General features: G+C 35.4%; 1 protein-coding gene across 1 annotated transcript in view; it reads left to right on the plus strand.

Annotated features, from left to right (window-relative positions):
• LOC306868576 (serine/threonine-protein kinase BRSK2) overlaps window positions 1-23,759 on the plus strand; it is a 208,903-nt gene extending 185,144 nt beyond the window's left edge. The window contains exons 9-18 of the mRNA XM_079414828.1: window positions 1,650-1,681; window positions 3,222-3,386; window positions 3,552-3,649; window positions 4,003-4,153; window positions 10,855-10,915; window positions 13,638-13,845; window positions 16,399-16,447; window positions 18,646-18,769; window positions 21,048-21,228; window positions 22,936-23,759. Coding sequence (XP_079270954.1) covers window positions 1,650-1,681; window positions 3,222-3,386; window positions 3,552-3,649; window positions 4,003-4,153; window positions 10,855-10,915; window positions 13,638-13,845; window positions 16,399-16,447; window positions 18,646-18,769; window positions 21,048-21,228; window positions 22,936-23,132 — 1,266 coding nt within the window. The 3' untranslated portion in view covers window positions 23,133-23,759. The remainder of the gene's footprint in view (window positions 1-1,649; window positions 1,682-3,221; window positions 3,387-3,551; window positions 3,650-4,002; window positions 4,154-10,854; window positions 10,916-13,637; window positions 13,846-16,398; window positions 16,448-18,645; window positions 18,770-21,047; window positions 21,229-22,935) is intronic.
• The last annotated feature ends 2,485 nt before the right edge of the window (window positions 23,760-26,244 follow it).

Genomic DNA, 26,244 nt, shown 5'->3' on the forward strand with positions numbered 1-26,244 from the left:
GCGTTAGCATATGTGAAATACATATCATAGAAACAGATGATTGAGGAAAACAGTAGACAGCAGTTATGACCCCCTCGAGCACAGATATGCAAATAATAATTGGATCTCTGCTCCCTCATCTTTACACAGCCGGTCATTTGTCATCAGACACTGATGTATCTGCTCTCAGATGAAACGTCTCCATTACCTCTCAGCTGGACTCGCTCTGGTATTCGTCTTCTGGAGCCAGACTTTGGGTGCTGGATATGGACTTGCGATCTCGTGGCCTTCACTTACATGTTTCCATGAAGGTCACGAGACCGTAAGCTGTCCCATTTGTAATTCTTCAGAAAGGTTGCTTTCTGCGGCTCTTTTACTGTCTGTAACTGTCTGGCTGATATGTAAAGCAAACAACCTCGTGTGTTTTGTCTTGAAGTCCTTCAGAGATTTGATTTAGTGAAACTCACAAACTCCAGATCCAGCCAGTCATAAATCACACTAAATTCATGTTTAAAAAATAAAAAATAAATAAAATATATTCCTTATTATGAAATATATGTACTGCACAGGCTGGGGGAATCTTACATTTTTAATCACTTTTTTACTCCTAGTTAACTGCACAAAGTTTTTAATTAATAGCAATTCAAAAATAGAATTAAAAATAAAATTGATTTTGAATATCCATTACTTGAAAGAAATTAACTCAAATCAAATTATGTATACAAAAATGCATTTTATTTCAGCTTATCTTATTTTATTGTTTGTTTTATTTTATTTTATTTTATTTTATTTCAGGCAACGTTTCTCACTTACACGTCGTTTAATTTGATGCATAATAAAATGACGGAAACTAAAACGAAAAAAAAAAAAAAAACTATTTAAAAATTAATTAACGAACTAAACATACTAAAAGTAAGAAAGACAAAACAAAAAAAAAAATCACTGCACAAAATGACAAAAACTTAAAATGAAAATTTAAATGAAAACAACAATATCTAAAACATGAATACAGCTTGGTTTAGTGTGTCGGCGACGACACAGCCGGTCTTAAAGGGTTAATAATATTTGATATTGAATTGATACTAAAAAACAGGGGTCATGAGTATGCGTTTTTCCCTTATAATTAGTAACACTAAATTATCATTTAAAATTGACATCCCTAATTATTTGATCATAGTAAAATTATAATATTCATATAAAAAACACATATGGAATATGCTTTATTACGAATGTTACATAAAGGCCAGGAGCAATGTATACATACATGTACTTATATATATATATATATATATATATATATATATATATATATATATATATATATATATATATATATATATATATATATATATATATATATATATATATATATATGTGTGTGTGTGTGTGTGTGTGTGTGTGTGTGTGTATGTCAAATTTTATTTGAATGAATGAATTAATTTGTTTGTTTGTTGTTTATTTAGTTATAGCACTGTACATTGCAAAATTAATGAGGCTTTGCTTTTCCAATTTTGTTTTTATTTTAATATTATTTTCAAATTGACGTGAAATTAGATTAGCAAGTATAATTTCAAATGATACATTGAGACCTGTTCTCTGAGTGTTTCATTACTGGCTGCTTTTTTCCTGCTGGGACCCTAACCGTCTCTCTCTGTGTGTTTCTCTTACAGTTAGAGCTGATCCAGAAGCACACGTGGTACATGTAAGTACTGAACTCACATGATTTTGGGGGCAGGAAACAATCGTTGTGACACAGAAACAGCGGGCTGGGTGTTAGGAACGGATAGACGGGATCAAACGTGTGTCTGTCTTAGAAATGCGGCGTTATATCGCGTGTGATAAATGGCTCAGACCCCACATGTCAGCAGCAAGGACACTTTTCCTCCGGCTGCTCGCCTCGTCTGGCTTCCTCCAGAGACAGAGACAGCAGGCGAAGGTCATCCCTCTCTGGGGTCAAAGACATGCCAGACACGCCGCCTGCGTTTTTAAGCAGAATACTTATGTTTTTCGCTGCTCCGCCGTCTTTTCTAACAGATGGCGACAGCAAATATTTGGAGCGGATCTGAGAGGGAAGGTTATGAAGATGCTTGTTGTGGATTTAGGGTCAGAACTGGCTGTGGTTGTTAGGGCTGCGAGGCTGAGAATGAAACACATGCTCGTGTTGCTTTATTAATTGTGACCTGACACCAAAAGCAGTCCGTTCACGTCCGTATGTAGATTATGCTGTGGGATGTATGTGCACAGTTAATTAGCACATGTTGTTCTAATGACAAAATTGTTTGTTTTTATAATCTTTCATTAAAAAGCCTTTCAAATGACTTGCCCTTTTACTGATATCACAGAGGACACACAGGCTATTGGATAACATGAACTCATTTTATATTGATGTTCATTAGTGAATGTGTATTTGGTGTTACATACATTTACTTGTACTGTACTAAATGATTGCTGCGATTAGTTATAACAAATTAAAAAATAATTAGCATTAAAATAATAAGTGCTTGTGTTTGACTTAATATTACAAGTTTAGTTAAGTTGGATATTTAAGTTATCTTAACAGTAGTGATAACTAATTGCGGCAACACATTTTACAGTGCCAGTCAAAAGTTTTTGGACCGTAAGATTTTTAATTAATTTATTAATTAATTTATTTTTTTAAAGAAGTCTCTTCTGCTCACCAAACCTGCATTTATTACCTGCTTAACACTCACTATATGTATTATATCTTTATTATTCATATTAACATTAATTCATATTAATATTAATATGATCTAATAGCCAATATCCAGCATTTACACAGAAATATGTTGCACTACAGAAGTAAAATGATTAATTTACTACTATAAATCAGGATTTCTGTGACAAAAAAGCTTTATTTTGGCATACTTGCTGCAGTTTGATGTAAGACAGTAAGCAGAGTAACAAGTTTTGTCCCATTCTGCAATATCAATCCACCTGTCAAATAGACAGCATATTTATATTGATGGGAGCAAAAATTAAGAAATGACAGTCCGTTTAATTAGTGATAGGGTCATGTCAATTCATGTTTTCTCTAGCATTGGAAATTATTAGTAAAGATTAATTTTTGCTGTTCTTTGGCTGAATGATTGACACAGTTCTTTCCAAACCTGTGTGACTGTGTTTACCCCGGGATGTCTTCTCTGATGGCAGGAGGAGTGAGCTTGTGTTGTTGTTGGATGTGTGGTATGTCAGTGTCACTGATTGGCTTCTGCTCTCCTCAGAGGAGGGAAGAACGAGCCGGAGCCAGAGCAGCCGGTACCCAGGAAGGTGGCGATCCGCTGCATCCCGTCAGCTGAAGACATCGACCCGGACGTCCTGGAGAGCATGCACTCGCTGGGCTGCTTCCGGGACAAGAACAAGCTGATGAAGGACCTGCTGTCGGACGAGTGAGTGATCTCTTAGTTAGTTAGTTTTGTCTTTATATCTTCTGTTAGAGCTATTAAACAATTCTTTCTAGCTAGAAGGCAACAAGAGAATTTAGCATTTTATTTAGTTTTTAATGTGTTTTTTTTTTTTTATAAATGGCTGTTTCTCGTTCTCTGTCTCATCAGTGAGAATCAGGAGAAGATGATCTATTTCCTTCTGTTGGATCGTAAGGAGAGATACCCCAGCCATGAAGACCAGAACCTCCCTCCTCGCAACGATATAGGTATGATACAGTATATAATGAAACCTTAATACAGAAGTGTATTATACACAGAATTTTGAGTCTATACTATATATATACAGTATATATATATTGTCTAAAATATAACTTGTTTATTAACATCTTATCACATATACAGATATATAGCTTTTATAAAAATATATAAACTATGAAACTTTTTCCAGGCCAGCAAATGCGGTTCACTAAACGGCCCTCAGTGCTTTTACAAATGCATTAATTGCAGCAGGCGCTGGTGCTAATGATTAATTCACAAATCAGAATTGGCTTTACAAACCACTGCTTTGTGCTGAAGATGAGCACAGCCGTTGAATTGGGTTGTGTGTGTGTGTGTGTAGATCCGCCGCGGAAGCGTGTCGACTCACCCATGCTGAACAGACACGGGAAGAGGAGGCCGGAGAGGAAGTCTATGGAGGTGCTGAGCGTTACGGATGGAGGTTCACCTGTACCGGCACGACGAGCCATCGACATGACACAACATGGACAGAGGTGCAGAGAAAACACACACACACACACACACTGCTGATATTCTCCGTTTCCATCCATCCATCAACATTCATGAGGATACTTCTGATGATGACGTCTACTGTCTCTTATGTTAATTGAGGCTGCATTTAAACAAAAATACAGTAAATACAGTAATATTGTGAAATATTATTGCAATATAAAATAATCGCTTTCTATGTGAATATATTATAAAATGTATTTTTTTCCTGTGATCAAAGCTGTATTTTCAGCATCATTACTCCAGTATTCAGTGTCACATGATCCTTCAGAAATCCTTTGAATATGCTGATTTGATGATCGAGAAACATTTCTGATTTTTGATCAAATAATTGCAGCCTTGGACAACATAAGAGACTTCTTACAAAAAACATTTGATAAAATCGTAATTATTCTAAACTGACGATAATGTAATTTCTTTTTATTCACAAACTAAGGGACGAGTTGAAATAATTTTTATAATTTTAACTTTGTTTTTAGGATATTGTTTTAATTTTTTATATTAATTCTTTTTTTATGTTGATCAATAATGTCATGGAAGCTGTCAATAGAGCCTTAAGCGAACCTGGAACATGCAAAGAAACACACACACACACACACACACACACACACACAGAGACACACACCATATAATAAACCATATATCAGTGGAAAGCTTATTTATTCAGCTTTCAGATAATGCATAAATCTCAATTTTTTAAAACTGACCCTTATGACTGGTTTTGTGGTCCAGGGTCACATATTTTAACTAGAGTCTGTGAGCAGGATTACATCTTTATATCAGCCTATCCTAAATTTGATCAATAACTCAACATTTGCTGCCTCGTCGGTTCAAAGTTTCTCGATACTCAAACTAAATCTCAAAATACAGAGACATCAGAGCTTTTTTTAAGGGTTGTTGTGCGTTTGATGACGCTGTGGAGCGGTCTGTTTCAGATTCTCAGCCGAGTTATAGTTCATGGCCCCTCCGGCTGTTTGTCATTGCGTTTCTTTTGAGAAACGCCGCTGTGAGGCAAATAATGTCAGAGGCTTGAGAAATTATTCCTGTCGTTCACCAATCACTTTATTTTATTTCCTCAACTCAGTTTTTCATGTGACGCTTCAGATTTCAGGTTGTCTTTCTAAAAAGCTATCTGAAATAAAAACGAATGAGAGAAATACTTTCGTAACCAACACCATTGAAGAAAGCACTTACCTCCCCTGTGAGAAAAAAGCCACAGCTCTGTCTTTTACTCTCTTTAGTTCAGTGTTCAGAGACTCACTGTTCGCTGGCTTTGTCTCCCGCTGCAGTAAAAGCACATTCAGTAAAAGCTTGGATATCTCGGATGCCAAACGCAAAGCAGAAAGGTACCAGTCGACCTCTGACCTCCAGATAGTTCACAGAGCTTTAGTCATTAAAGATGCAGAGACGCTTTTCCTGTCCAGAGCTTTCCAGAGAGACCCTCTCACTGACCTGCACTGCATTACAGTGACTTCTGTCTGCAAGAATCTGATGGTGAAGTAATTTAGGACAATCTGCATGGCCATAAACTGCATCTTAATTAATGCAATATCAGAGTACTGTCACAAACGGTGAATCTCACAAAATTTTACTTTATAAACAACTGAAAAAAGTGATGTTAATTAATACGAAACATGTTAAATTAATATGAAACAATCACTGTAAAAAATAAAGTTTAAGGCAACCAGCTTCAGCAGATTTTTGAGTTCTCTCAACTTTTTGTTGGATAAACTGAAAACAACAAGTTGAGAAAACTCAACTTTAGCTGAAGATGGTTGGCTTAAACTTTTAAGTTTTCTCAACTCTTTATTTTTTACAGTGTCTATTCTGAGCCTTATTTTCTCATGCAGTGTTGCTTCTTGGGTACATTTATTTTTATGGTTTTAATTTTTTTTGGTTGTATATTTAGATATTTAGATGTATTCATTTGACATTTTTACAGTAAATCTTTACACTATTATCAGATGTCATGCTATAAGAAACTCATTTTATTATGTGACGCAGTTTTATTTTAGTATTATTTACTAATATTTTGAATATTTTTTTTATTTTTCACTTTAATTTTAAGTTTGATCAATTTTATGTTATGTAAACTATTGCTATTGTTAATTGATCATTTTTCTTTAATATTCCATTTTGCTTTAATTTGTTTATATTTCAGTTTTCAGTATTTTTAGTACTTTAAATGAAACGGATTTTATGATCTGATGCAGTATTGCAGTATTATTTATATGCTATTATAACGTTTATTAGTTTGAATTAGCTTTTTATTTTCGTATTTCGACTTACATAAGCTTTGGTTATTTTGTTGCTTTATTATTGATTTTTATTATTTCTGTTTACAAATGTATTTATATATATATATTTTTTTTTTTGTAAATGTAGTACTTCCAGTAAATCATATTTCAGTTAGCTGTCAATTATTTTGTAATATTTATTTATTTTAGTTCTTTCTTTCTTTCTGGTTCAGCTTTATTTCAGTTACCAAAAAAGCTAGAATTTTTTTTTACTTTTTAAGTGAATAAAATAATAAAATCCCTTTTTTCTGATTGTATATGAATTATTTTCATGAAATCAGGCTAAAAAATATTATTAAATTTCATACAATGCTAAAGGCTACACCTGCTTAGCGTTTCCCTTTAAAATATATTTTAATAAACCAATTTAAATATTAAATGTGGTGGTATAAAAATACTTTTTTTAAAAATTTTTATTTAAACAACATAGTTTGTGAATTGAGGCTCTGTGAAGGATCCAGTAATTCTCTTTGAATTTCTCAGATGTATATCTTGAAAATAATATCCGATGTTGTGCCATCTATCTTGAAGCATGCATGAAGCCCACATCTATTTATTTTAGTCTCTGCTCTCTTCACTCCCATTTCACTTACACTTTGAACCCTCACCTTCTACTGTATCATAACAAAGTAGGTCTCATTCCTCCAGTTCATCTCAAAACTCAATTTCATTACACTCCTTTCATTCCCACTCAAATGGCCAGGCATATCTGATGGCAGGATTGAAATGGGGAATTGACAGGAGACGACCTGAGACTGACACATACGCCACCTGAGGATTTCTCAGTGATTGCCTTTCAGAAGGAAGCAGCCGCATATCTGAAGAAAGACGAGTCTCGCGCTGACTGTGTTCAGTGGGATATTGCTAACTGCATGCTATATGCTAGTAGCACACTTTCCACTTAAAAATTATATAAATGCAAAAATACAATTTCACTATATATGTCAAATTACATTATAATTTGTCCTGGTAATTCATTACACACGTTTAATTCCAGTGGTTATCAACGTTTATTTGACCATTTTAGGTAAAACAATAAAACAAAATAAACATAACTCTTGCTTCATCATCGTTTAAGCTTAAGAAGGTCAAGGGAAGGTGTTCTGAAATGACAGGAAACTCTCTGCATCTTTACTTCTGTTTGCACTAGATACATGGATTATAAACTTAGTTTTCGGCTGTGATTTTAGATGCAATTGCATTACCTTATATGTAATGGCATAGTCATATTCAACTCATCTTTAGTGTAGTCTTGAATTTAAATTCGTTGTTGTTGCTGTTTTTATTACTATTATTTTTGTTTTTATTTAGTTTTTTGTGTTTAGTTTTATTTTGTTTTTGTTCTGTTTTTTGTGTATTTATTTTGTTTTGTGTCCTTTCTTTATGTGTGTGGGTTTTTGTTGTTTGTTTTTTTGTTTTTTCTCCTGTTTAGTTTTTTTTTGTGTGTGTGTTGTTTTTATTTGTTTTTGTTTTTTTGTGTGTTTTTATTTTTGTTTTGTCTTTTGTCTTTTGTGTGTGCATGTGTTTTGTTTTCTTTTTAGTTTTTTCTGTTTTGTTTTTGTTTTTTTTTATTTTCGTTTTGTCTTGTGTTTTTGTTTTTTCAAGTATTTAATTTTTTTTTAGTTATGTGTTTTTTATTTTTGCTTAGTGTCTTGGGTTTTTGTGTTTGTTTTTAGTTAGTGTTTTTGTTGTTGTTGTTGTTGTTTTGTTTGTTTCGGTGCCAAACTTTTTTCTGTATCATGATTTACTACCTACTAAAATAGCGCTTTTTTAAACTAGAAACGACCTCAGAAACAGACGCTGTGTTGCATCATTTGTGTTTTCGTGCTGTTTATCGACTTTAAAAGGCTTGAGATCAGTGTGTGTCAGACTAAAAAGAGACTTTGAAATGTAATTTTTAAAAGTTGGATCTGTGTGATGAACCATGTGGGAAGGAGCGAGTTTTTTGAAATGGAAAGTACGTGAGCAAGAAAAGTGTTTTTATGGGGTTGATTAAGGTCAAAAATCATGTTAGGTTAACATAAATCTATCCTCAATAATTTTAGCAAAGCTAATTTTTTAAACAAACTGCCTCCAAAAATTATTCACCGATTCATTTGAATAATCATTTAGTTGTGTAACTCATTTTTTGTCTTTTTATAGTGATGATTTACCTGTAAACAAAAATTATAATGCTCTGATTAGTCACCATCGAATGCCTTTCGCATCTAAATATATAGGTTTAGCAAATCATGCATTGCATATGCTGTTATGCGTATATCAGTAAGTCATGTGCTGTCTGTCTCCACTCACCCCTGTATAACTCCAGAATAAAATCATAACTAAAATTAGCATGGATTCTGTCTATCCATCTGACAGTCATCACAGCGTCTTTAATTCACTCTAGACACCCACACAAGAGAGATATGCCACTCATGAAAAGGTTTCAGCTGAGCCTATTGATTTAAATATAAACCTCCGTTTTGACACGTATCTTAAAGGGACAGTTCACCCAGAAATTAAAATCTGCTGTTAATTTACTCGCTCTCAGGCCATCCAAGAAGTAGGTGACTTTTTTTTTTCCTGAGTAGAACACTAAAGAGTATTTATAGCTGAAACTGTGGTCCTTGGTGCTTTAATAATATAGTCATGTATATGTGATGTCTGAACTGAACCAGAAATAAACCATTCGAAAGAACCTGTTTGCAGAAAAAACTCTGGATTACAGGTAATAATGTTGTAAATAATGTTCAATTTCTTGCACAGACCGTTCTTTCGCTTCATAAGACCTCAAGATATCATCAGGAGCCACAGGTATTCATTTTGTGTTCCTTGACATGCTCTCAAAGTGATGGTAGTCATTGACTTGCATTATATGAATCACCAAAGACCATGATTTCAGCTAAAAATCTTTACTGTTCAACTGAAGACAAAAAGGCGCCTACATCTTGGATAGCCTGAGGGGTGAGTAAATTATCAGCAAATTTTCAAAAATAAAAATTCTGCCATTCATTTTCAGTGAACTGTCACTTTAACCTTTCTTTTATTATTATTTCTCACTCTTGTGATCCCTTTCTGTATGTTCCTTGCTCAAAACATTGAAGCTCATGCTGACACAATGGCATGTGTTGTTTTTAGTGACGCTTAGCCTGTTTTTTAGGGCTTGAGATCAGACCGCTGTCCAGCTCAGTGCTTTAGTGCTTTTATCCCAAACAGACCTGACAACTGACCTGGATTAGAGATTTAGAGAGACACAGGGACAGAGATCAAAATTCACAGTGGCAAAAGTGATAAGAATGTGGAGAGAGAGACAAGATGAAAGTTGTTAAATATTTTGTTGATTTAAACCTAAAAAATGACAGTCAGATATATGACCGTACAGTGTCGCATTGTTTGTAAGGGGAAAGATTGAGGAGTGCTGGGATTACAATGATGGGTGAGAGTGAAAGAACAGCTGCTGATTATTGTGTTGGGCGGCTCTCTGTGCTGATGAAGACAGACTGTGAGCTGAAAATGGACGTGCTTCGTTCTTGAAGATGATTGAAATGTTCGATCTGTATCTGTGTGGACATCTGCTGTCAAAAAAACCCCAAACAGTTACAGCTCAGAATGACACAACTGTGCCTGAAGATAGAACTGCACTTTTTAATAAATAAAATAAAATAAAATATATATATATTCAAGTATTTGGAGTTTCTAAATTATCATAAATAATATAATTAATATTAATATTATTAATAACAAAATATTAGACACCATAAGCCACAACTGGATTAAATAACAATGACTATCTGTATTTTATCTAGTTAATGACCTGAAGTGTTTCCTGCAAATGCAATATTTTTGATAAAAACAATATTCATTGTCATGGGGGCAAAGTCATGTTTTATGCATGTTATACATTCAAAAGTTTGGAGTAAGATTTTTTTCATGAAAGAAGTCACTTCTGCTCATCAAGGCTGCATTTCTTTAATCAAAAATACTACATTTCTTTAATCAATAATTATTGCTGTGATAAAAGCTGCATTTTCAGCATCATCACGCCAGTCTTCAGTGTCACATGACCCTTCAGTTTAATATTTTTGCAGAAACCCTGATTCATTTTTTTGTTTGTTTTTGGTTCTTTGATGAAAGGAAGGAAGGAAGTTCAAAAAGAACAGCAATTTGATGCATCCTTGCTGAATAAAAGTATTAATTACCCATTAATAAAATTGTTTATGAAAAAAAAAAAAATACAGTAAACTGACATATTAAGCCTGATTTTACTTAATCTCTGAGAATGAGAGATCAGATTTGCTCTTGTTGTTTCTACAGTTGCGTGTGTTCTTCAGCACCCTGATCTCCCTTTCTGTCCCCTCTCAGCTGTAAGCGGTGTCTGACCGTGTGTTTTATGGTCTGTGTCCTCACAGGTCACGATCCATCAGCGGCGCGTCCTCTGGTCTCTCCACCAGCCCTCTCAGCAGCCCACGGGTGAGTTGCTCCGCCCCCAGCACGCCTGCTTCTCTCTGTCCACCAATCAGCACACATCTGCTCAATCACCTTCATGGCAATCATATCACACTCCATTTTGTGTTGGTAGCACACTGTATATCAGATTATATTAACAAGCAAAGTGTTCATGATACAGAGTATGTAGTGGTGTTTTTAGTTATATCAGTGATGTAGTTATATATTAGTGATACGATTATATTATTTATATTTTATATAAGCTATGCATTGTTTTTAAGTTTCAGTTTTTAGTTCGTTTTTATTAATTTTTAATAATCTCAGTACTAAACTAAAGAAAACTTCAAATGTAGCCTTGGCCAGCAATGTTTTTGGTAGTATTGAGATGCTGTTATAGTTTACAAAAAAAAAAAATAATAATAATAATTTTGATTAGAGTTTTTTTGTTGTTGTTTTTTTTTTTACATTTTAATTTTAATTTTAAGTGGCAGTTTGTTTGCTTTTTAATTATGCCTAAATAGCTTTTATTCATTTGAATTTCAGTTTTTTTTTATCTAGTTATTTTGGTATGTCTAGTTAATCTAAATAAAAAGCAGAGATGTTGCTTTGACAAGTAGCTGAAAAAAGTTATAATTTTTTTATATTTAATTTGTCACCCTGAACCACAAAACCGCCATATAAGGGTTTGATAGGGTAAATTGAGATTTATACATAACCCGGAAGCTGAATAAATAAGCTTTCCAATGATGTATGGTTTGTTATTATAGCAAAATATTTGGCTGAGATGCAACTATTTGAAAATCTGGAATCTGAGGGTGCAAAACAAATCAAAATATTGAGAAAATCGCCTTTAAAGTTGTCCAAATGAAGTTCTTGATGACTTAATCAAAAATTAAGTTTTGACATATTTACAGTAGGAAATTTACAAAATATCTTCATGAAACATGATCTTTACTTAATATCCTTATGATTTTTGGCATAAAAGAAAAATCAATAACTTTGACCCAAACAATGTATTTTTGGCTATTGCTACAAATATACCCCAGCGACTTAAGACTGGTTTTGTGCTCCAGGTTCAGATTTTATTTCAGTTTGTATTTTATTTCAGTATGTATATTTTATTTCAGTTAACAAAACCACTAGGTAAGTGTTTTGGTGATCATTGACAATTCAGTACTCTTTATTGAGACGGAAATAATTATTTCTAAAAATCCTTATCCAGCATGAATGACTTAAAAGCTCGTGAAAATGAACCAGTCATAGGGTGTAGGAACCCTGGAAATAGCTTTCTGTCCTCTAGCAAGCAAAGCAAGCAAGGAAGGAAATCGTGCAAGAGTGAGTTGCAGAAGACAGCAGTTTTTGTTTCATGGAGATATACTCTTCCATCCTATCTGCTGCTCTCTGTGTCTTTCCCCAAGTGGAAATCCAGCTCAGGGAACGCTGCAGAAAATCCCACTCCTCTGATTAGCACAGAAGCTCTTGGCTAAACTTTTCCAGTTGGCTTGTTTAAGACGGCTCACAGATTACCAAGGCCTTACCCTAAAGCTCGCCAACACATAGTGCTGATTCCAAGAGGAAATTGATTTAAAGTTCACTCTAAACATCTGTTCTGTATGTCTCATGAAAATTTAAGATTTTGCAGTCAGTCTTTTCATGTTTGACATAAATTAGGTTAATGTACTGCTTGTTACTTTTGTGAATTTGTTTGCTTTGATTACTTTTCTGGATTCCAACTGTGAAGAGATGATTAGTGCTTGAAGTATTTCTGCAACTTGGTAGCTTTTGTGTTTTGAGACATTCATATTCAGATGCTCACAAGCTTTGAAGGTTTGTACATGATTCAGAACTTGGACACAGTCAGGCATTGCATTTCTTTTACGTTAGTTTGTTAACAGATGATTCTGAGCATAAGTCCAAAATCATGCTACAGATTACATTGTCCACACCTCTCATACATGATTTATTGTTTGATTCCCAAGTTGCTCATTTCACGGCAGAAAATTTGCTCTTAAATCCCTTTTTTTATTTTCCTATTGGCAGCTTTCTTTGGTGTGCCTGAAAAGACTTGATTTGCTCTTCACAATGGTCTTTTTGCATCATTTGCTCACTGGTCTTGGCTAACTGCATGCTTGTTTTTTGTTTCTTCTACACCACCATGGCTCCTTATTCCTCCTTAAATTATTCCTTCCCTTTTTGAGTGTTTTACCCACAATGCTTTGACACATACCTGTATCTTGATGTGTTCTGCTCTGGTTCTCACCTTCCCCCAAAGCCTGTCCGAAAGTTCTGTGTCCCGCCTCAGTCCACTGAGCTGCTCTTGTCCCCCAGTTCTAGTATCACCGACTCCCTAAAACCAAACTCGGATCTGAACGAGTCAAAAAAACCCACTTCTAACTCCCTAACACCAAACTCTATATCTGAATCTCTCCTGCCCTGCCCAAAGACCCAAACACTTCCAGCCAAACCCAAAGACAAACCCTTACAATCCGCCCGATCAAACCCCCTACCCGAAACTGAGCCGGAACACATTTCAACAGTCAAGTCAGAACCTTCGACTCCATGTCAACCTCAAGCACCCTGTATACCAGGCAGCCCATTGGTGCGGCGGGCAACCCCAGCCTCCATCATACCCCCTCAACTATCGGTCCCCTTTAGGCCTGTTGTCCCTCTTTCCCCTATCCGACTACACCACTTCCACCCTGTTCCCAACTCTGACCACACCACCAAATCTATCCCCACTATACAGGTGACCCCTCACCCCTCTCCAAGGGGCAGCCCTATCCCCACCCCCAAAGGAACGCCTGTGCACACACCTAAGGACAGTCCCGCGGGAACACCGACCCCTACGCCACCCCCCAGCCCCTCCATCGGGGGAATGCCCTGGAAGACACGCCTCAACTCCATCAAGAACAGCTTCCTGGGCTCACCGCGCTTTCACCGCAGGAAACTGCAAGGTATTGGTGGATAGAGTAAACAAGCTACAATTCATCCATCCATGCATTCTCCAAACCACTTGTCCTAAGTAGGGTTGCGGAGATGTTGGAGCCTGTCCCAGCATCTTGGGCTGAAGAAAGGTAAAACTCTGGACGGATGGCCAGGCTACGATTCATGACACTATGAAATGAAAATGATAGTTATGTGGTGTTTAATCCATTTCTGTTAGCTTTGAGGCAAATCTAGATATTATCGTACTCATAAAAGTTGACAAGAATAATGCATTAACTTTTGTGAAAACTAACGATGAGCCAACAATGTTGATGATGTCATCTTGTCTTGTAGCAGGTGTTTCTCAACTCTGGCCCTTGAGGTCCATTTTAATGCAGAGTTTAGCTCCAACCCTAATCAAACTCACCTGAACAAACTCATCAAGGGCTTCAGGATCACTATAAAGCTACAGGCAGTTGTGTTTGATTAGGGTTGGAGCTAAACTCTACAGTGGACCTCAAGGGCCAGGGTTCAGAACCCTAGTCTTATAGATTCTTGTCCAGTAAAAGGCTCTAGAGGAGGGGTGTCCAATCCTGTTCATGGAGGGCCAACGTCCTGCAGAGATTAGTTCCAACCAGCTCCAACACACTTGGCTGGAAGTTTCTAGTGAGTCTGAAGACCTTGATAAGCTTGTTCAGGTGTTTTGTAATTAGTGTTGGAGCTAAACTCTGCAGGACAATGGCCCTCCAGGAACAGGTTTGGACGCCCCTGGTCTAGAATGAGAATGCCCTGTCCCCTTAAAGCCCATGATAAACTCACGGTATATTTCTTATTCGTTCTTTGCTTAGGAGTAAAAAGAAGTTCAAAATATATTTGCAGCGATATAGTGTTAATGAACATCCAGACACCTCCCACACTGCTGTGAGCGGGTTTAGATAAGTATGTCAGAGCACACCTACCTATTACGTAATTGCCAGTGACCAGTGATAGCTCAAAAGTGTTTATCAGCCAAAGTAAACACACCAGTGCATTTTTCGATTTCACTTGAAGTATATTGTAGTCTTAAAGGGTTAGTTCACCCAAAAATGAAAATTCTGTCATTAATTACTCTCCCTCATGTCGTTCCAAACCCATAAGGCCTTTGTTCATCTTCAGAACTCAAATTAAGATATTTTTGATGAAATCCGAGAGTTTTCTGACTCTCCATAGACCGTATCGGAACTACTACGTTCAAGGCCCAGAAAGGTAGTAAGGACATTGTTAAAATAGTCTGTGACAGTGGTTCAATCGTAATTTTATGAAGCTACGCGAATACTATATGCGCAAATAAAACAAAAATAACGACTTGATTCAACTATTTTTCTTTTTCGGTGCAGTATCTGCTGCCATTCACGAGAGTACCATGACACATGCGAATGCATTCCTCTGCTTGTAAACAAGCCACAGCACATCCGGGTTCAACATCAGCCGGCTATACTATACACATGTGTTGTGATGCTCTTGTGAACGTATGTTAAAGACTGACATGGAATAAATTAGTTATTATTGTTTTCTTTGTGCAGGAAAAGTATTGCTGTAGCGTCGTAAAATTATGGTTGATCAGCTGATGTCGCATGGACTATTTTAATGATGTCCTTACTACCTTTCTGAGCCTTGAAACATGGTAGTTCCGATACTGTCTATGCAGAGTCAGAAAACTCTTGGATTTCTTCAAAAATATTCATTTGTGTTCTGAAGATGAACAACGGTCTTACGGGTTTGGAACGACATGAGGGTGAGTAATTAATGACAGAATTTTCATTTTTGAGTGAACTATCCCTTTCATTTCAAATTCAAATTCAACCTGCCCCAAACTAGAAATAGAAAACTGTTGTGTCTTCTGGTTTTGTCAGGCTGCATCATAGACTAAAGATTACTGGCTATTTAAAAACAGTCTTGCCCCAACTTCCTGTTGGACTTTTCCAATGTCACAACTTTGCCGGCAAAGAAAAAAAAATCCCCCCTAAATTGTTTCATGGGGTGTTTAAATAACTTGGTTTGCTATTGGTTCAGTAATAAGTCACAAACACCTGGAATTGTTTGGGTGGCCAACAAAGGGAGAGTAAGATGATTTTGACTAGATCTTCCAAATCGGTCTTAATGCAGTCACTCTACATTGAGTCATTACAGGCCTGAAATAAAGCTCTTACCTCCTCCAGTTTGACTGGATCTGTTTCATGGCTTGTTGTGGCTAAAGGCTCTGATTTACATACTGACTGTAAACTAATATTAAGCCTGCTACCATGGTTAGCACTTCACATTGTTTCAGTAGCATCAGTTTCCATTTCTAAATAACTTCTCCTGCATGCGACCCCTTAACAATCCAGTTTTATTGTTGGCGTAACCTTTAATCCCAAACCAAATGGGCAACATGTGACAAATACTCACAAACGATGCACATTTGCATGCAACTGTAGGCTCTAATTATATCTGTCCTACACACTGAGATGTTGAATTAGTTAGAAAGCTATTGTAAAATGATACTCAACTTTGACGAATGACAAAAATAGAACATGCTAACATCTTTGATTTATTCTGAACAGTTCCCACTCAAGAGGAAATGTCCAGCCTAACGCCAGAGTCTTCCCCAGAGTGAGTACACAGCTTTTTATAGTATGTTACAGATTTCCAATTGACTGCTGTTGTCTTTTTTTATTAGGCTTATTATACTTATTTTTAGGAGTCATGAACCTTTATCATGAGAGAGAGAGAGAAAGCATCATCTTTCTTTTTTATTATTATTTTTCTATGCATTTATTCTGTTATTTTATTTATTTTGTAGAGAGAGATTGGAATTGTTGGATCACTTACTGCTAGGACTTTTATTATTTTTATTTCATTATATATATATTTAGCCCTAGTCTAGTGAACTTTTAATTAATATTGTCATATAAATTATATGTAAATTTTATTTACTCCCTTTATTTAGCTGTTGTTATCATTTGTACCATTGGGAGGTTCCTACATCGAGACATTTGGTTTCCATAAAAATGCCATAATGAGTTTCCAGCTTACCATTAAGTCAGTTCTATGCTGGAAACACAGCCGCTAAGAAACATCCTCTGAAAAAGACTAATAGTAGACCTTGAACAATACTTACCAAACAACAGTGTTGATGTGCACCCCCCTCAGCACTTCAGAAATCATCGTGAGTTATGTTTGCCTCTGTTAAACCATTTAGTCTTTTTTTTTTCCAGTCTAATGGAAGCTCAGTCATATCTTTCTCCCACTGAGGCGGGTCTCAGCGCACAGCAGACAGCAGTCACAAACTCTCTCCCCCACACGGAGTGATGCCTCATCCTCTTTTGTTTTCTATTTTGTCTTCCATAACTTATCCGCCTCTCTCTCGCTTTCTGCGCCAGCTGGATAAGCCGCAGCGCTCTCTGCTTTCTTTTGTCATCCTCTGCCATAAATCAGTTTCTGTAAGCTAAGTGAGCGACTGTGCTTTGTTGATACACAACAGCGGTGGACTGAAGCTTTTTAAAGCTAGAACGATGTTTAGACAGACAGTTATTCCTTTATATACTAAAACGAGACCAAATTACAGCTGCTAGTTTAAACACCAGGGGTTTTGCTTGATTTTGCCATCAACAGAGATGCTTTAATTTTGAGAGACCTACTGCAGCAAAAATTCAACAGTTGTTTAATAATACCTATCTTTTGGTATAAATATGACTTATACTCTGAAATCTATTGTAGGAACATACAGAAATATATTTACAGTTTATCTACAAATATTTAAATTTTCTAGCAGTGCAAAGTCAACATGTTCACTGATATATTAAATGGTGAAAAGTATTACACTTTAAAATATCAAGAAACATTTCTTAGTGTTATTAATTGTCAAAAAAAAAATCAACAACATTCAAAAAAAAGTTTTGATTTGTCTCTGAACTCTTTGACAAATGGGGTCCAAAAGAACATCATTTTTTATTTTTTTATTTTTTTAAGTAAAATTATTAATGTTTTTACTGTCACTTGGTCAATATAATGCATCCTTGCTGAATAAAAGTATTAAAAATATTATAAATTTTTTTTATTTAAACAGTCATAAATCTAGAATATATATCAAAAATAGTGCATATACAAATGTAAAAGGTATTGAGATTTACAACCATATATTCCGGATTTATAAATGTAAATTAATACAGATACCAGATTAAGTATATTTTAGTTTACAGTGCTTAAAATATTGAATATAAAATATTGAATATTCTATATAAAAAAATTAAACATGGCAACATTACAGAAATATTAAAACTTGTGGATACATCTTTTATGAATTTTACAGAAATGCAACAGTTGGTGTTAATGATTAACAATTCAGAGCGCATTCATTCAATTATAGATATATCTTCCAAACAATTTTTATCATAGCCAATTTAACTGGCAAGTCTTCTAAAATTTCTATCACAACACATTATGCAGTCATATTTTTCAATTTTGTAACCAGTGACTTCCTTAAATGTATTTTAGGTTCAAAAAAGAATAAATGTCCAAACATTTTTTTTTTTTTAGCTATGAGACGAGCGCCATATGGATTTTTATGACTTATTTGATTATTTTCCCTTCCATCAATATGACCTCATGCAAAGTTCATCATGTTAATTTATAGACCCTCTGCTGTGTGCCGTTCTTTCATATAGTCCCTTTTATGAAATATTCAATATCAATTTATTTTGCATTAGCACCATAGGATCTATCTTATTCTGAGCTCTGATAAGGACTGATCTTGTATCCCCTGAAGACTTCATAAAAACTTAATATTTCATATCTCTCTCACTCCGCAGGCTTGCCAAAAAATCTTGGTTTGGTAACTTCATCAACCTAGAGAAAGAGGAGCAGATCTTTGTGGTTATTAGGGACAAGCCACTGAGCTCTATAAAAGCCGACATCGTCCACGCCTTTCTCTCGGTAAGCAATCTCTTTTGCATGCCTCCAATCCAGTTTCATTCCTCTGTTGTAAACGACAGCTATGGATATTTAAATATATGCTTCTGCCTTCTCTCTATCAGATTGAAAGACTTTGCCCGTCGCTCTGGTTTTGATAGGCTTGGCCGGAAGCCTGTGTTTTTACATTGGCAAATACCTTTCTGATTTGTGTTTCAATTCTGTAAAATGCTAGTCTGTGATGTTTCCATCCTCCCCGTGGCTGCCTCTTTCATTAGAGGTCAATGGAAAATCAACGCAGGGCATGAATCATTAGCATATAGATGTTGTGCCTCGAGAGGTTTGTGCAGAAGGGAAGGGAGTTTAGTCTGCCGTTTAGACCTGCAAGTGTTTTAAATGTGCGCTTAAAAAGTTGCTTGTCACGCTTAGCGACGTTTTCCTCGCCTTCAGCTATGCAAAAGTAAAGGTGCGGTCATATTAGCGCAGTTTCTGCCGAATTTTGCAGGGTAAAAGTCGAGTGTCAGTAGTGTAGTAGTGCTAGGTAGATAACTTACTACTTGTGGTCTGGTACTTATTCCAAATTACATGACGGAAATTGTAGTTAGGAATGTAATCAATTACATTTCACATTTTAAAAAATTTAACAACTTTTTGATTACTTTGGACCTAACTCGTTTATCACATCGATTTAAATAGCATAATGTTGAAAGAGAAAGAAAATAATATATAACATATTTTGTTTACTTGCGTGTCATGTGACATTAACCTGCATCAGAGGACTGTGAACATGCAAATGTGTTACATAATTATTATCTTAGGGGGTACTTCAAGTAAATACATTAGGTGAATTATGAATAATGTATTGCTATTGTATGAATATGTAATCATGTAATCAATAAAAAAGTAACTGTAGTAATAGCAATAGCAAGCAACGTAATAATAGCAAGCAACGTAATTTAATAAAGAATTAGTTTACTTCCAGAATAACAATTTCCTGATATTTTAGTCACCCTCATGTCATCCAAGATGTTCGTGTCTTTCTTTCTTCAGCTGAAAATAAATTAAGGTTTTTGAAGAAAACATTCCAGGATTTTTCTCCATATAGTGGACTTCAATGGGGATCAACTTTTTGAAGGTCCAAATTGCAGTTTCAAAGGGCTCTACACAATCCCCTGAGCACACTTCCACAGTGCATTCAGCATCTGCCTCATATCTCAAACATATTCACAAAACTACCATTTTCAGTGATTTCAAAATCAATAGTTTGATCGCTGGCAGCTTATTTACCACATCCAGCATCAAATTGCAGTGACATTTATATTTCATTGCGTATAGTAATGCTCTGCAGTAAACCAATTAAATTTTTGCTGATGATATTAGTTTGTTTTATGCCTGAGGTAATTATGCGTGACACACCACGTCATCATTGTGTATCAAACAGGTGCCACCTTGAGGAAAAAAGATGCATTGCACATATTGAGTCATCAGATATGTAAATATAGTTGCGAGAAAAAAATACTTACTCGTTTACATACCTCGGGTCTCTAGCGACCCTATACACTTTTTTACAAAAAATAATAATCAGAAAACAGGGATTCTTTTATATTTTACTTTTTTTTTTTTCTTTTTATATTGTTTATAATGCATAGATTGAGGAATACTAAGAATGCTGATATTTAACTTTAAACAATGAAGGAGGGAGAGGGTAGAGAATGATGTACCGGGTCGCTAAAGACCCGAGGTATGCATTTAAGGGTTAACACAGCGAACGTGCAAAGAAAGTCATACGCCCTTTACAAAGAAAAGGTAAAACAGCGATGTCAGACTATTTTTAAGTTGGAGGAGAAAATAGTTTTTTCACCCCACCCACAATACTGAACCGGAGTACACAGATGAAGAACTAAGTGCACGTTACCTTTCCAATGTGATTAAGTATTGTGTGAAGTCGTGGACGCAAATCGCAGAGCTAGTGAAAAACGAGCATTTGTGTTTAAACCAATCGTTTCACTAGAAAAGAGCCTTATTCCTTGGCTGGGATTATGTAGAGAGCTCTTTGAAGCTGTATTGAAACTGCAATTTGGACCTTCAACCCTGTGATCCCCATTGAATTCCACTATATGGAGAAAAATCCTGAAATGTTTTCCTCAAATTTCTTATCGACTGAAGAAAGAAAGACCAAATAACCGTACATGTGACAGCACCTTAAAAAACAGCCACACTTTTTCAAGTTTCCATTGATGTTCTTCCTAGGTGCTTCCAAATATGTAACAGTGGATTGATCCTTGTCTTCTTCCTGTCTCAGATACCCAGCCTCAGTCACAGCGTCGTCTCGCAGACGAGTTTTCGGGCCGAGTACAAATCCACCGCCGGGCCCACCGTCTTCCAGAAGCCTGTTAAGTTCCAGGTCGACATCACGTACACCGAGAGCACCGCGGCCACCAAGGAGAACGGCATCTATTCAGTCACCTTCACTCTGCTCTCAGGTAACCACAGCAACCGCAATCAAGCTACATCAGCGCTCATCAAGACCTTAGAACGCCAGCTTAGTTTGAAATAAAAGAAAATAGCCGTGAGTAAAAGGTGAATTATTTTATCTTTCTCCATGATGTTGAGGCATATTTGGGATAATTTCATTAAATCTGTCAGAATAACCTTCAACAGTATTTTTAAAAGGAAAAAAAGAATCCAATGTAGCGTACCAGTTTGGTCAAGCTGACAATATGTCTGGATTAAAAAAAGCTATAATATATATATATATCTTGATATGTTCTGCCTTTTGACGATCGACGATCTCGATATTCATGTATTTGCTCTTAAATAGCGTATTTTTTCAGTCATATATTTTGCAATATTTTTTTTCCCAAAAATGCCTTGTCGCCAAAAATAAATAATAAATATAATTTAAAACGTTTAATTTATATTCACCAATAAACCTGTACATAGTTGATATACAAGGTTAAAATCTTTTATTACTCATTTTAATAAAAATTTCATTCAGAAATTCAGTCACTTTCGTAGAGAAATGGCAAATAACACATTGAATTAAATTTTGAGTTAGAAAGACTGAAATAGTACTTTCTTGGAGACATTCTCCAATTATGTTTTTATTTACAACTCCAAGAAAAAAAAAGCAGATTATTAATATTTAACACAGAAGAACTTCTAACAAAAATTGTCCGCCTAATTCACAACACTGTGTGTACATGAATTCGGTCTGAACCACATGTATTTGGAGTATTATAAATTAGCATCCGTGTGTCCAAGGTTAGTCATTTGCATAAAACACACCATATAAGGACTTTTCAAAACAATCTTTCCTTTGCAGCTTTTTGTCACTCTTAGGCTCAGCAAACATATGATGCATATGTATGATGAAATATAATTAAGACTAACATGTATATGAGGCCACCTAGAGTATGTGCATACATGTGGTTTTAGTTATTCCTACATTTTTTTCATTAATTTACAATAAATTTGAGTACAAAAGTTAGATGAGTTATGTAAAATGTTTGTACGATTTCACTCACAAATTGGTGCTTACGCGTAGTTAGTGAATGAGACCCGTTGCCTTGAGAAAACGTAACAGACAAACACAAAATTAGATATGTGCGCAAAGTCATCACAAATATACTGTAAATATTTAACATAAAGCCCATTCCTGACAGTCCTACATTTAGTCTTGCCAGGAATTTTCTTTCTGTCCTCTAAGGAACAATTCTTACAATAATTTCCATTTAATTCACAGAATGAGCCAAATAGCCTCTTACACACTAATTATCCAATCAGTATACTGCAGATCACAATAACAACATAAGATACATAGAACACCTAAAAATAATGCATCATCTAATGCATCATTCTCCCTTATTTTCTACCATTAATATCCATTATGTCTCCTCATGAGAGTGCCAGCAGCAGCTCTTATACACTACAGCGTGCAGAATGTTAAATAATGTTGTTGTCCACCTAGCAGAGATGATAAAGACTGCAAGTTAGAAAGTAGTTTTACAATAAATTCCTGTCAGATTCTTAAAAGGCTCCAATTTGTTTTGTATGTGGAGCTTTTTTCACTTGAATGCAAACCAAGTGAATGAGTACTCGATTAATCGGTATTAAGGAAGCCCTGCCCCAACTTCCTGTTTCAAAATGTCAACAGGGTTTTATATGTGACCTGTTACACTGTATTGTAGGTCCAAGCCGGCGTTTCAAGCGGGTGGTAGAAACGATTCAGGCGCAGTTGTTAAGCACACACGACCAGCCGGGAGTCCAGCAGCTGTCTGGTGAGTATAAATTCCCCCGTCCCTTCCCCCACTCCATTCCCGAGTCCCACGATCCCTCTCATGCCTGTTTATACCCCTTCTCCATCATGCATGTCAGCACACCATAACACAGCATCACAATACTCTCCACATGATCCCACTCTAAAGCAATCCCCACTGGGACGCTAGAAGACATGGGGAGTTTTCCAATTTGTGGTGATTCCCTTCGGCCACACTGCTGCTCCCATTTCTCCGACGGCATTAAAGGTAGATTTTTCTGACAGTTCTCCAAATGTGGACACCACTGCTTCATGATTTCTAGTTTTGGGACACGGTGTCCTTGTTGGATGACGAATCTGGACTGGTTATGTAAAGGTTCCTGCTACCTTTTTAGGTCGGGATAATCCTAAAACTGACGTCTTGCTCTGTCTGCATCAGCTATTGTGCTAAACCAACCAGAGCACACAAATCAGGGACATTATTATAAAACATCCAGTTCTGGAAAAGTTTTCCTCAGTATATACCTTCTATTACCTTGAACTATCCAGAGCTTCAAAGATAAATGGCTGAGTATGTTTTTTTTTATTTCTTTCAAAGGAGAATCGCAAAGAAAAGCAACTTTTCCATCCTATTCTCTGTCCACCCCGCACACATCCTCTCTTCTGGACACATGATGCTATTTGACTGTGTCCCAACCATCTCCCTGATAACAGCTCCACCTAGTGATCTGTTAGGCAAACAATAGCATCTAATACAAAAAAAAAAAAAAAAAACAATGCATATAAACCTACAGATTTCTTTTCCCCAAATGCACACCAATATGATTGTTTCAGTAATTACTGGATCTCCAGGGACTTTTAGTTATAATATAAAAACTCTGATGCTCTCTTCCTGGTATTTGTTCAACACTGACAAAATATGATGGTTCTGTATATGGCTAAAAAAATAGAGAGAGGAATGATTATATAAATGAAAGGCTACATTTATTTCACCGAAATACAGTAATATTGTAAAATATTATTAGAATTTAATAGAACTGTTTTCTATTTGAATATGATAGAAAAAATTATTTTAAATGTAATTAAAATGCGATTTATTCCTGTGATGGCGAAACATGTCACATGATTCTTCAGAAATCATTCTAATATGCTGAATTGTTGCTCAATTATTATTATTATTATCAGTGTTGAAAAGTTTTTGCTGCTTAATATTTTTTTAATATTTTTGGGGAAACTGATATTTTTCATGATTTTTGATGAATGAAAAGTTCAGGTTTGAAACAAAACCTTTGTAAAATTATTAGGGCTGTAAAACGAGTTAGTCACGTTTAATCGATTCAAAATAAAAGTTTATGTTTAAATACTATGTGTGTGTACTGTGTATATTTATTATGTATATATAAATACACACACATACATGTATATATTAAGGAAAAATATGTTAGATTTATATGTAAACTATTTAAATTTTAAATTTAAAGTGTTTACATACAATACATACAAATATATTTTTAAATATGTGTATTTATATATACATAATAAACATACACAGTACACACACATATAGTATGTAAACATAAACTTTTATTTTGAATCGATTTATCGCGATTAAACGTTTTGCAGCCCTAAACATTAAAAATGTATTTAGTCATATTTTTCAGTTTAATTAAAAAAAAAGATCAAATTTACAATAAAAAATATTTATATTTCATTATACTTGCTTTATATGTTTCTTGAGCAGTAAATCAGCATATTAAAATAATTTCTGAACAAGGGTGTTACATTGAAGACTGGAGTAATGGCTAATGATAATATTTATAATTTTATTTTAATGGGTTAATGCTTAATTTTGTATTATATTATTCCAATAAATTACAGTTTTCACTGAAATGGTTTTGCTAATAATAACAGAATTTATTTATTTAATTAAAAATGTTAATTTTTAGTGTTATTTTGAACCCCACTATTTATGCACACATATTAGTAATTAGTAACTTCTAGTACAGTTCATGAAATAGCATTTAATAATGAAGTAGTATTTAATAATGGGGAGGTTTCAGGGAGTGTTGGGCAACAGAAAGACATCCCAGACCATCTCAAGAAAGTAGATCCTTGCTTTTTCTCCTCCTATCGTCCTTCTCTGTTCCCACCCCACTGTCTTTCTTTCTCTCTCCTTTGCTTTCACTTAAACACGTCACATTCATGCACTCTGTGTCTCATTCAACGCTGTATGACTCACTGTGGTTTGAATGCACTACTGCACTGCAGATGAATGGCACATACACACTGCAGTCAGATCACACTCACCGCTCCAAAAATAGACACTTAAATTATGCATTTAATTGTTATTTTGTGTAGGAGGTTGTGGTTTTCTGTGTGTATGCAAATAACTAACCTCCCAATGTTCTTTAGATTCATAAAAACTATTTTTATTCCAAACAAGCATAATTATCCACACAAACCTGTTTAATAACCACCCAACCAAAGTCTTCTTGCCCCTAATGTAGTCTAGATGAAGACATCTGGCCCCATGCTTGTTAATTGGAAATCGCTCATTTGCTTCACATGGGCATGATGAAGAACGTACACAGCGAATCTAATGAGCTAATGCGCTGATCCAATTTATAAACCAAAAAAAGATTTAGGGAATTTCAAACTTTTTTTTTTTTTTTCAGGCTGCGCTGATAGTGTTGTCTGGTGTCAACACACATGTTTCTCTCTCGCAGAGAACTCTCAGTGTGCTGCTAAAGTCTCAAAGTCAAAGTGTGGTAAGACTCTTATGGCTTCTGTGTTAAATACACCAACTTGCAGCACAATTACAGTGGCCCAGAGAGTATTTAGACACTTGAGTCACACTCAAAAATGTCTGAATGTCATTGCATTAGCTAACAAAATTAAAATTAGCTGTAAATGCACTCACCCTCAAGCCATCCAAGATGTAGATGAGTTTGTTTCTTCATCAGATTTGGAGAAATGTAGCATTTCATCACTTACTCACCAAAGGATGATCTGAAGTGAATGGGTGCCGTCAGAACGAGAGTCCAAACAGCTGATAAAAACATCACAATAATCCACAAGTAATGCACACCACTCCAGTCCATCAATTAACGTATTGTGAAGTGAAAAGCTGCATGCATGTACAGTAAGAAACACATTCATCAAGACTTTTCTTTTTGTCAAACATGCAGCTTTTCACTTCACTGTCACAAGATGTTAATTGATGGACTAGAGTCATGTGGAT

Source organism: Barbus barbus, assembly GCF_936440315.1.
Source record: "Barbus barbus genome assembly, chromosome: 50".
NCBI lineage: Eukaryota > Metazoa > Chordata > Actinopteri > Cypriniformes > Cyprinidae > Barbus > Barbus barbus.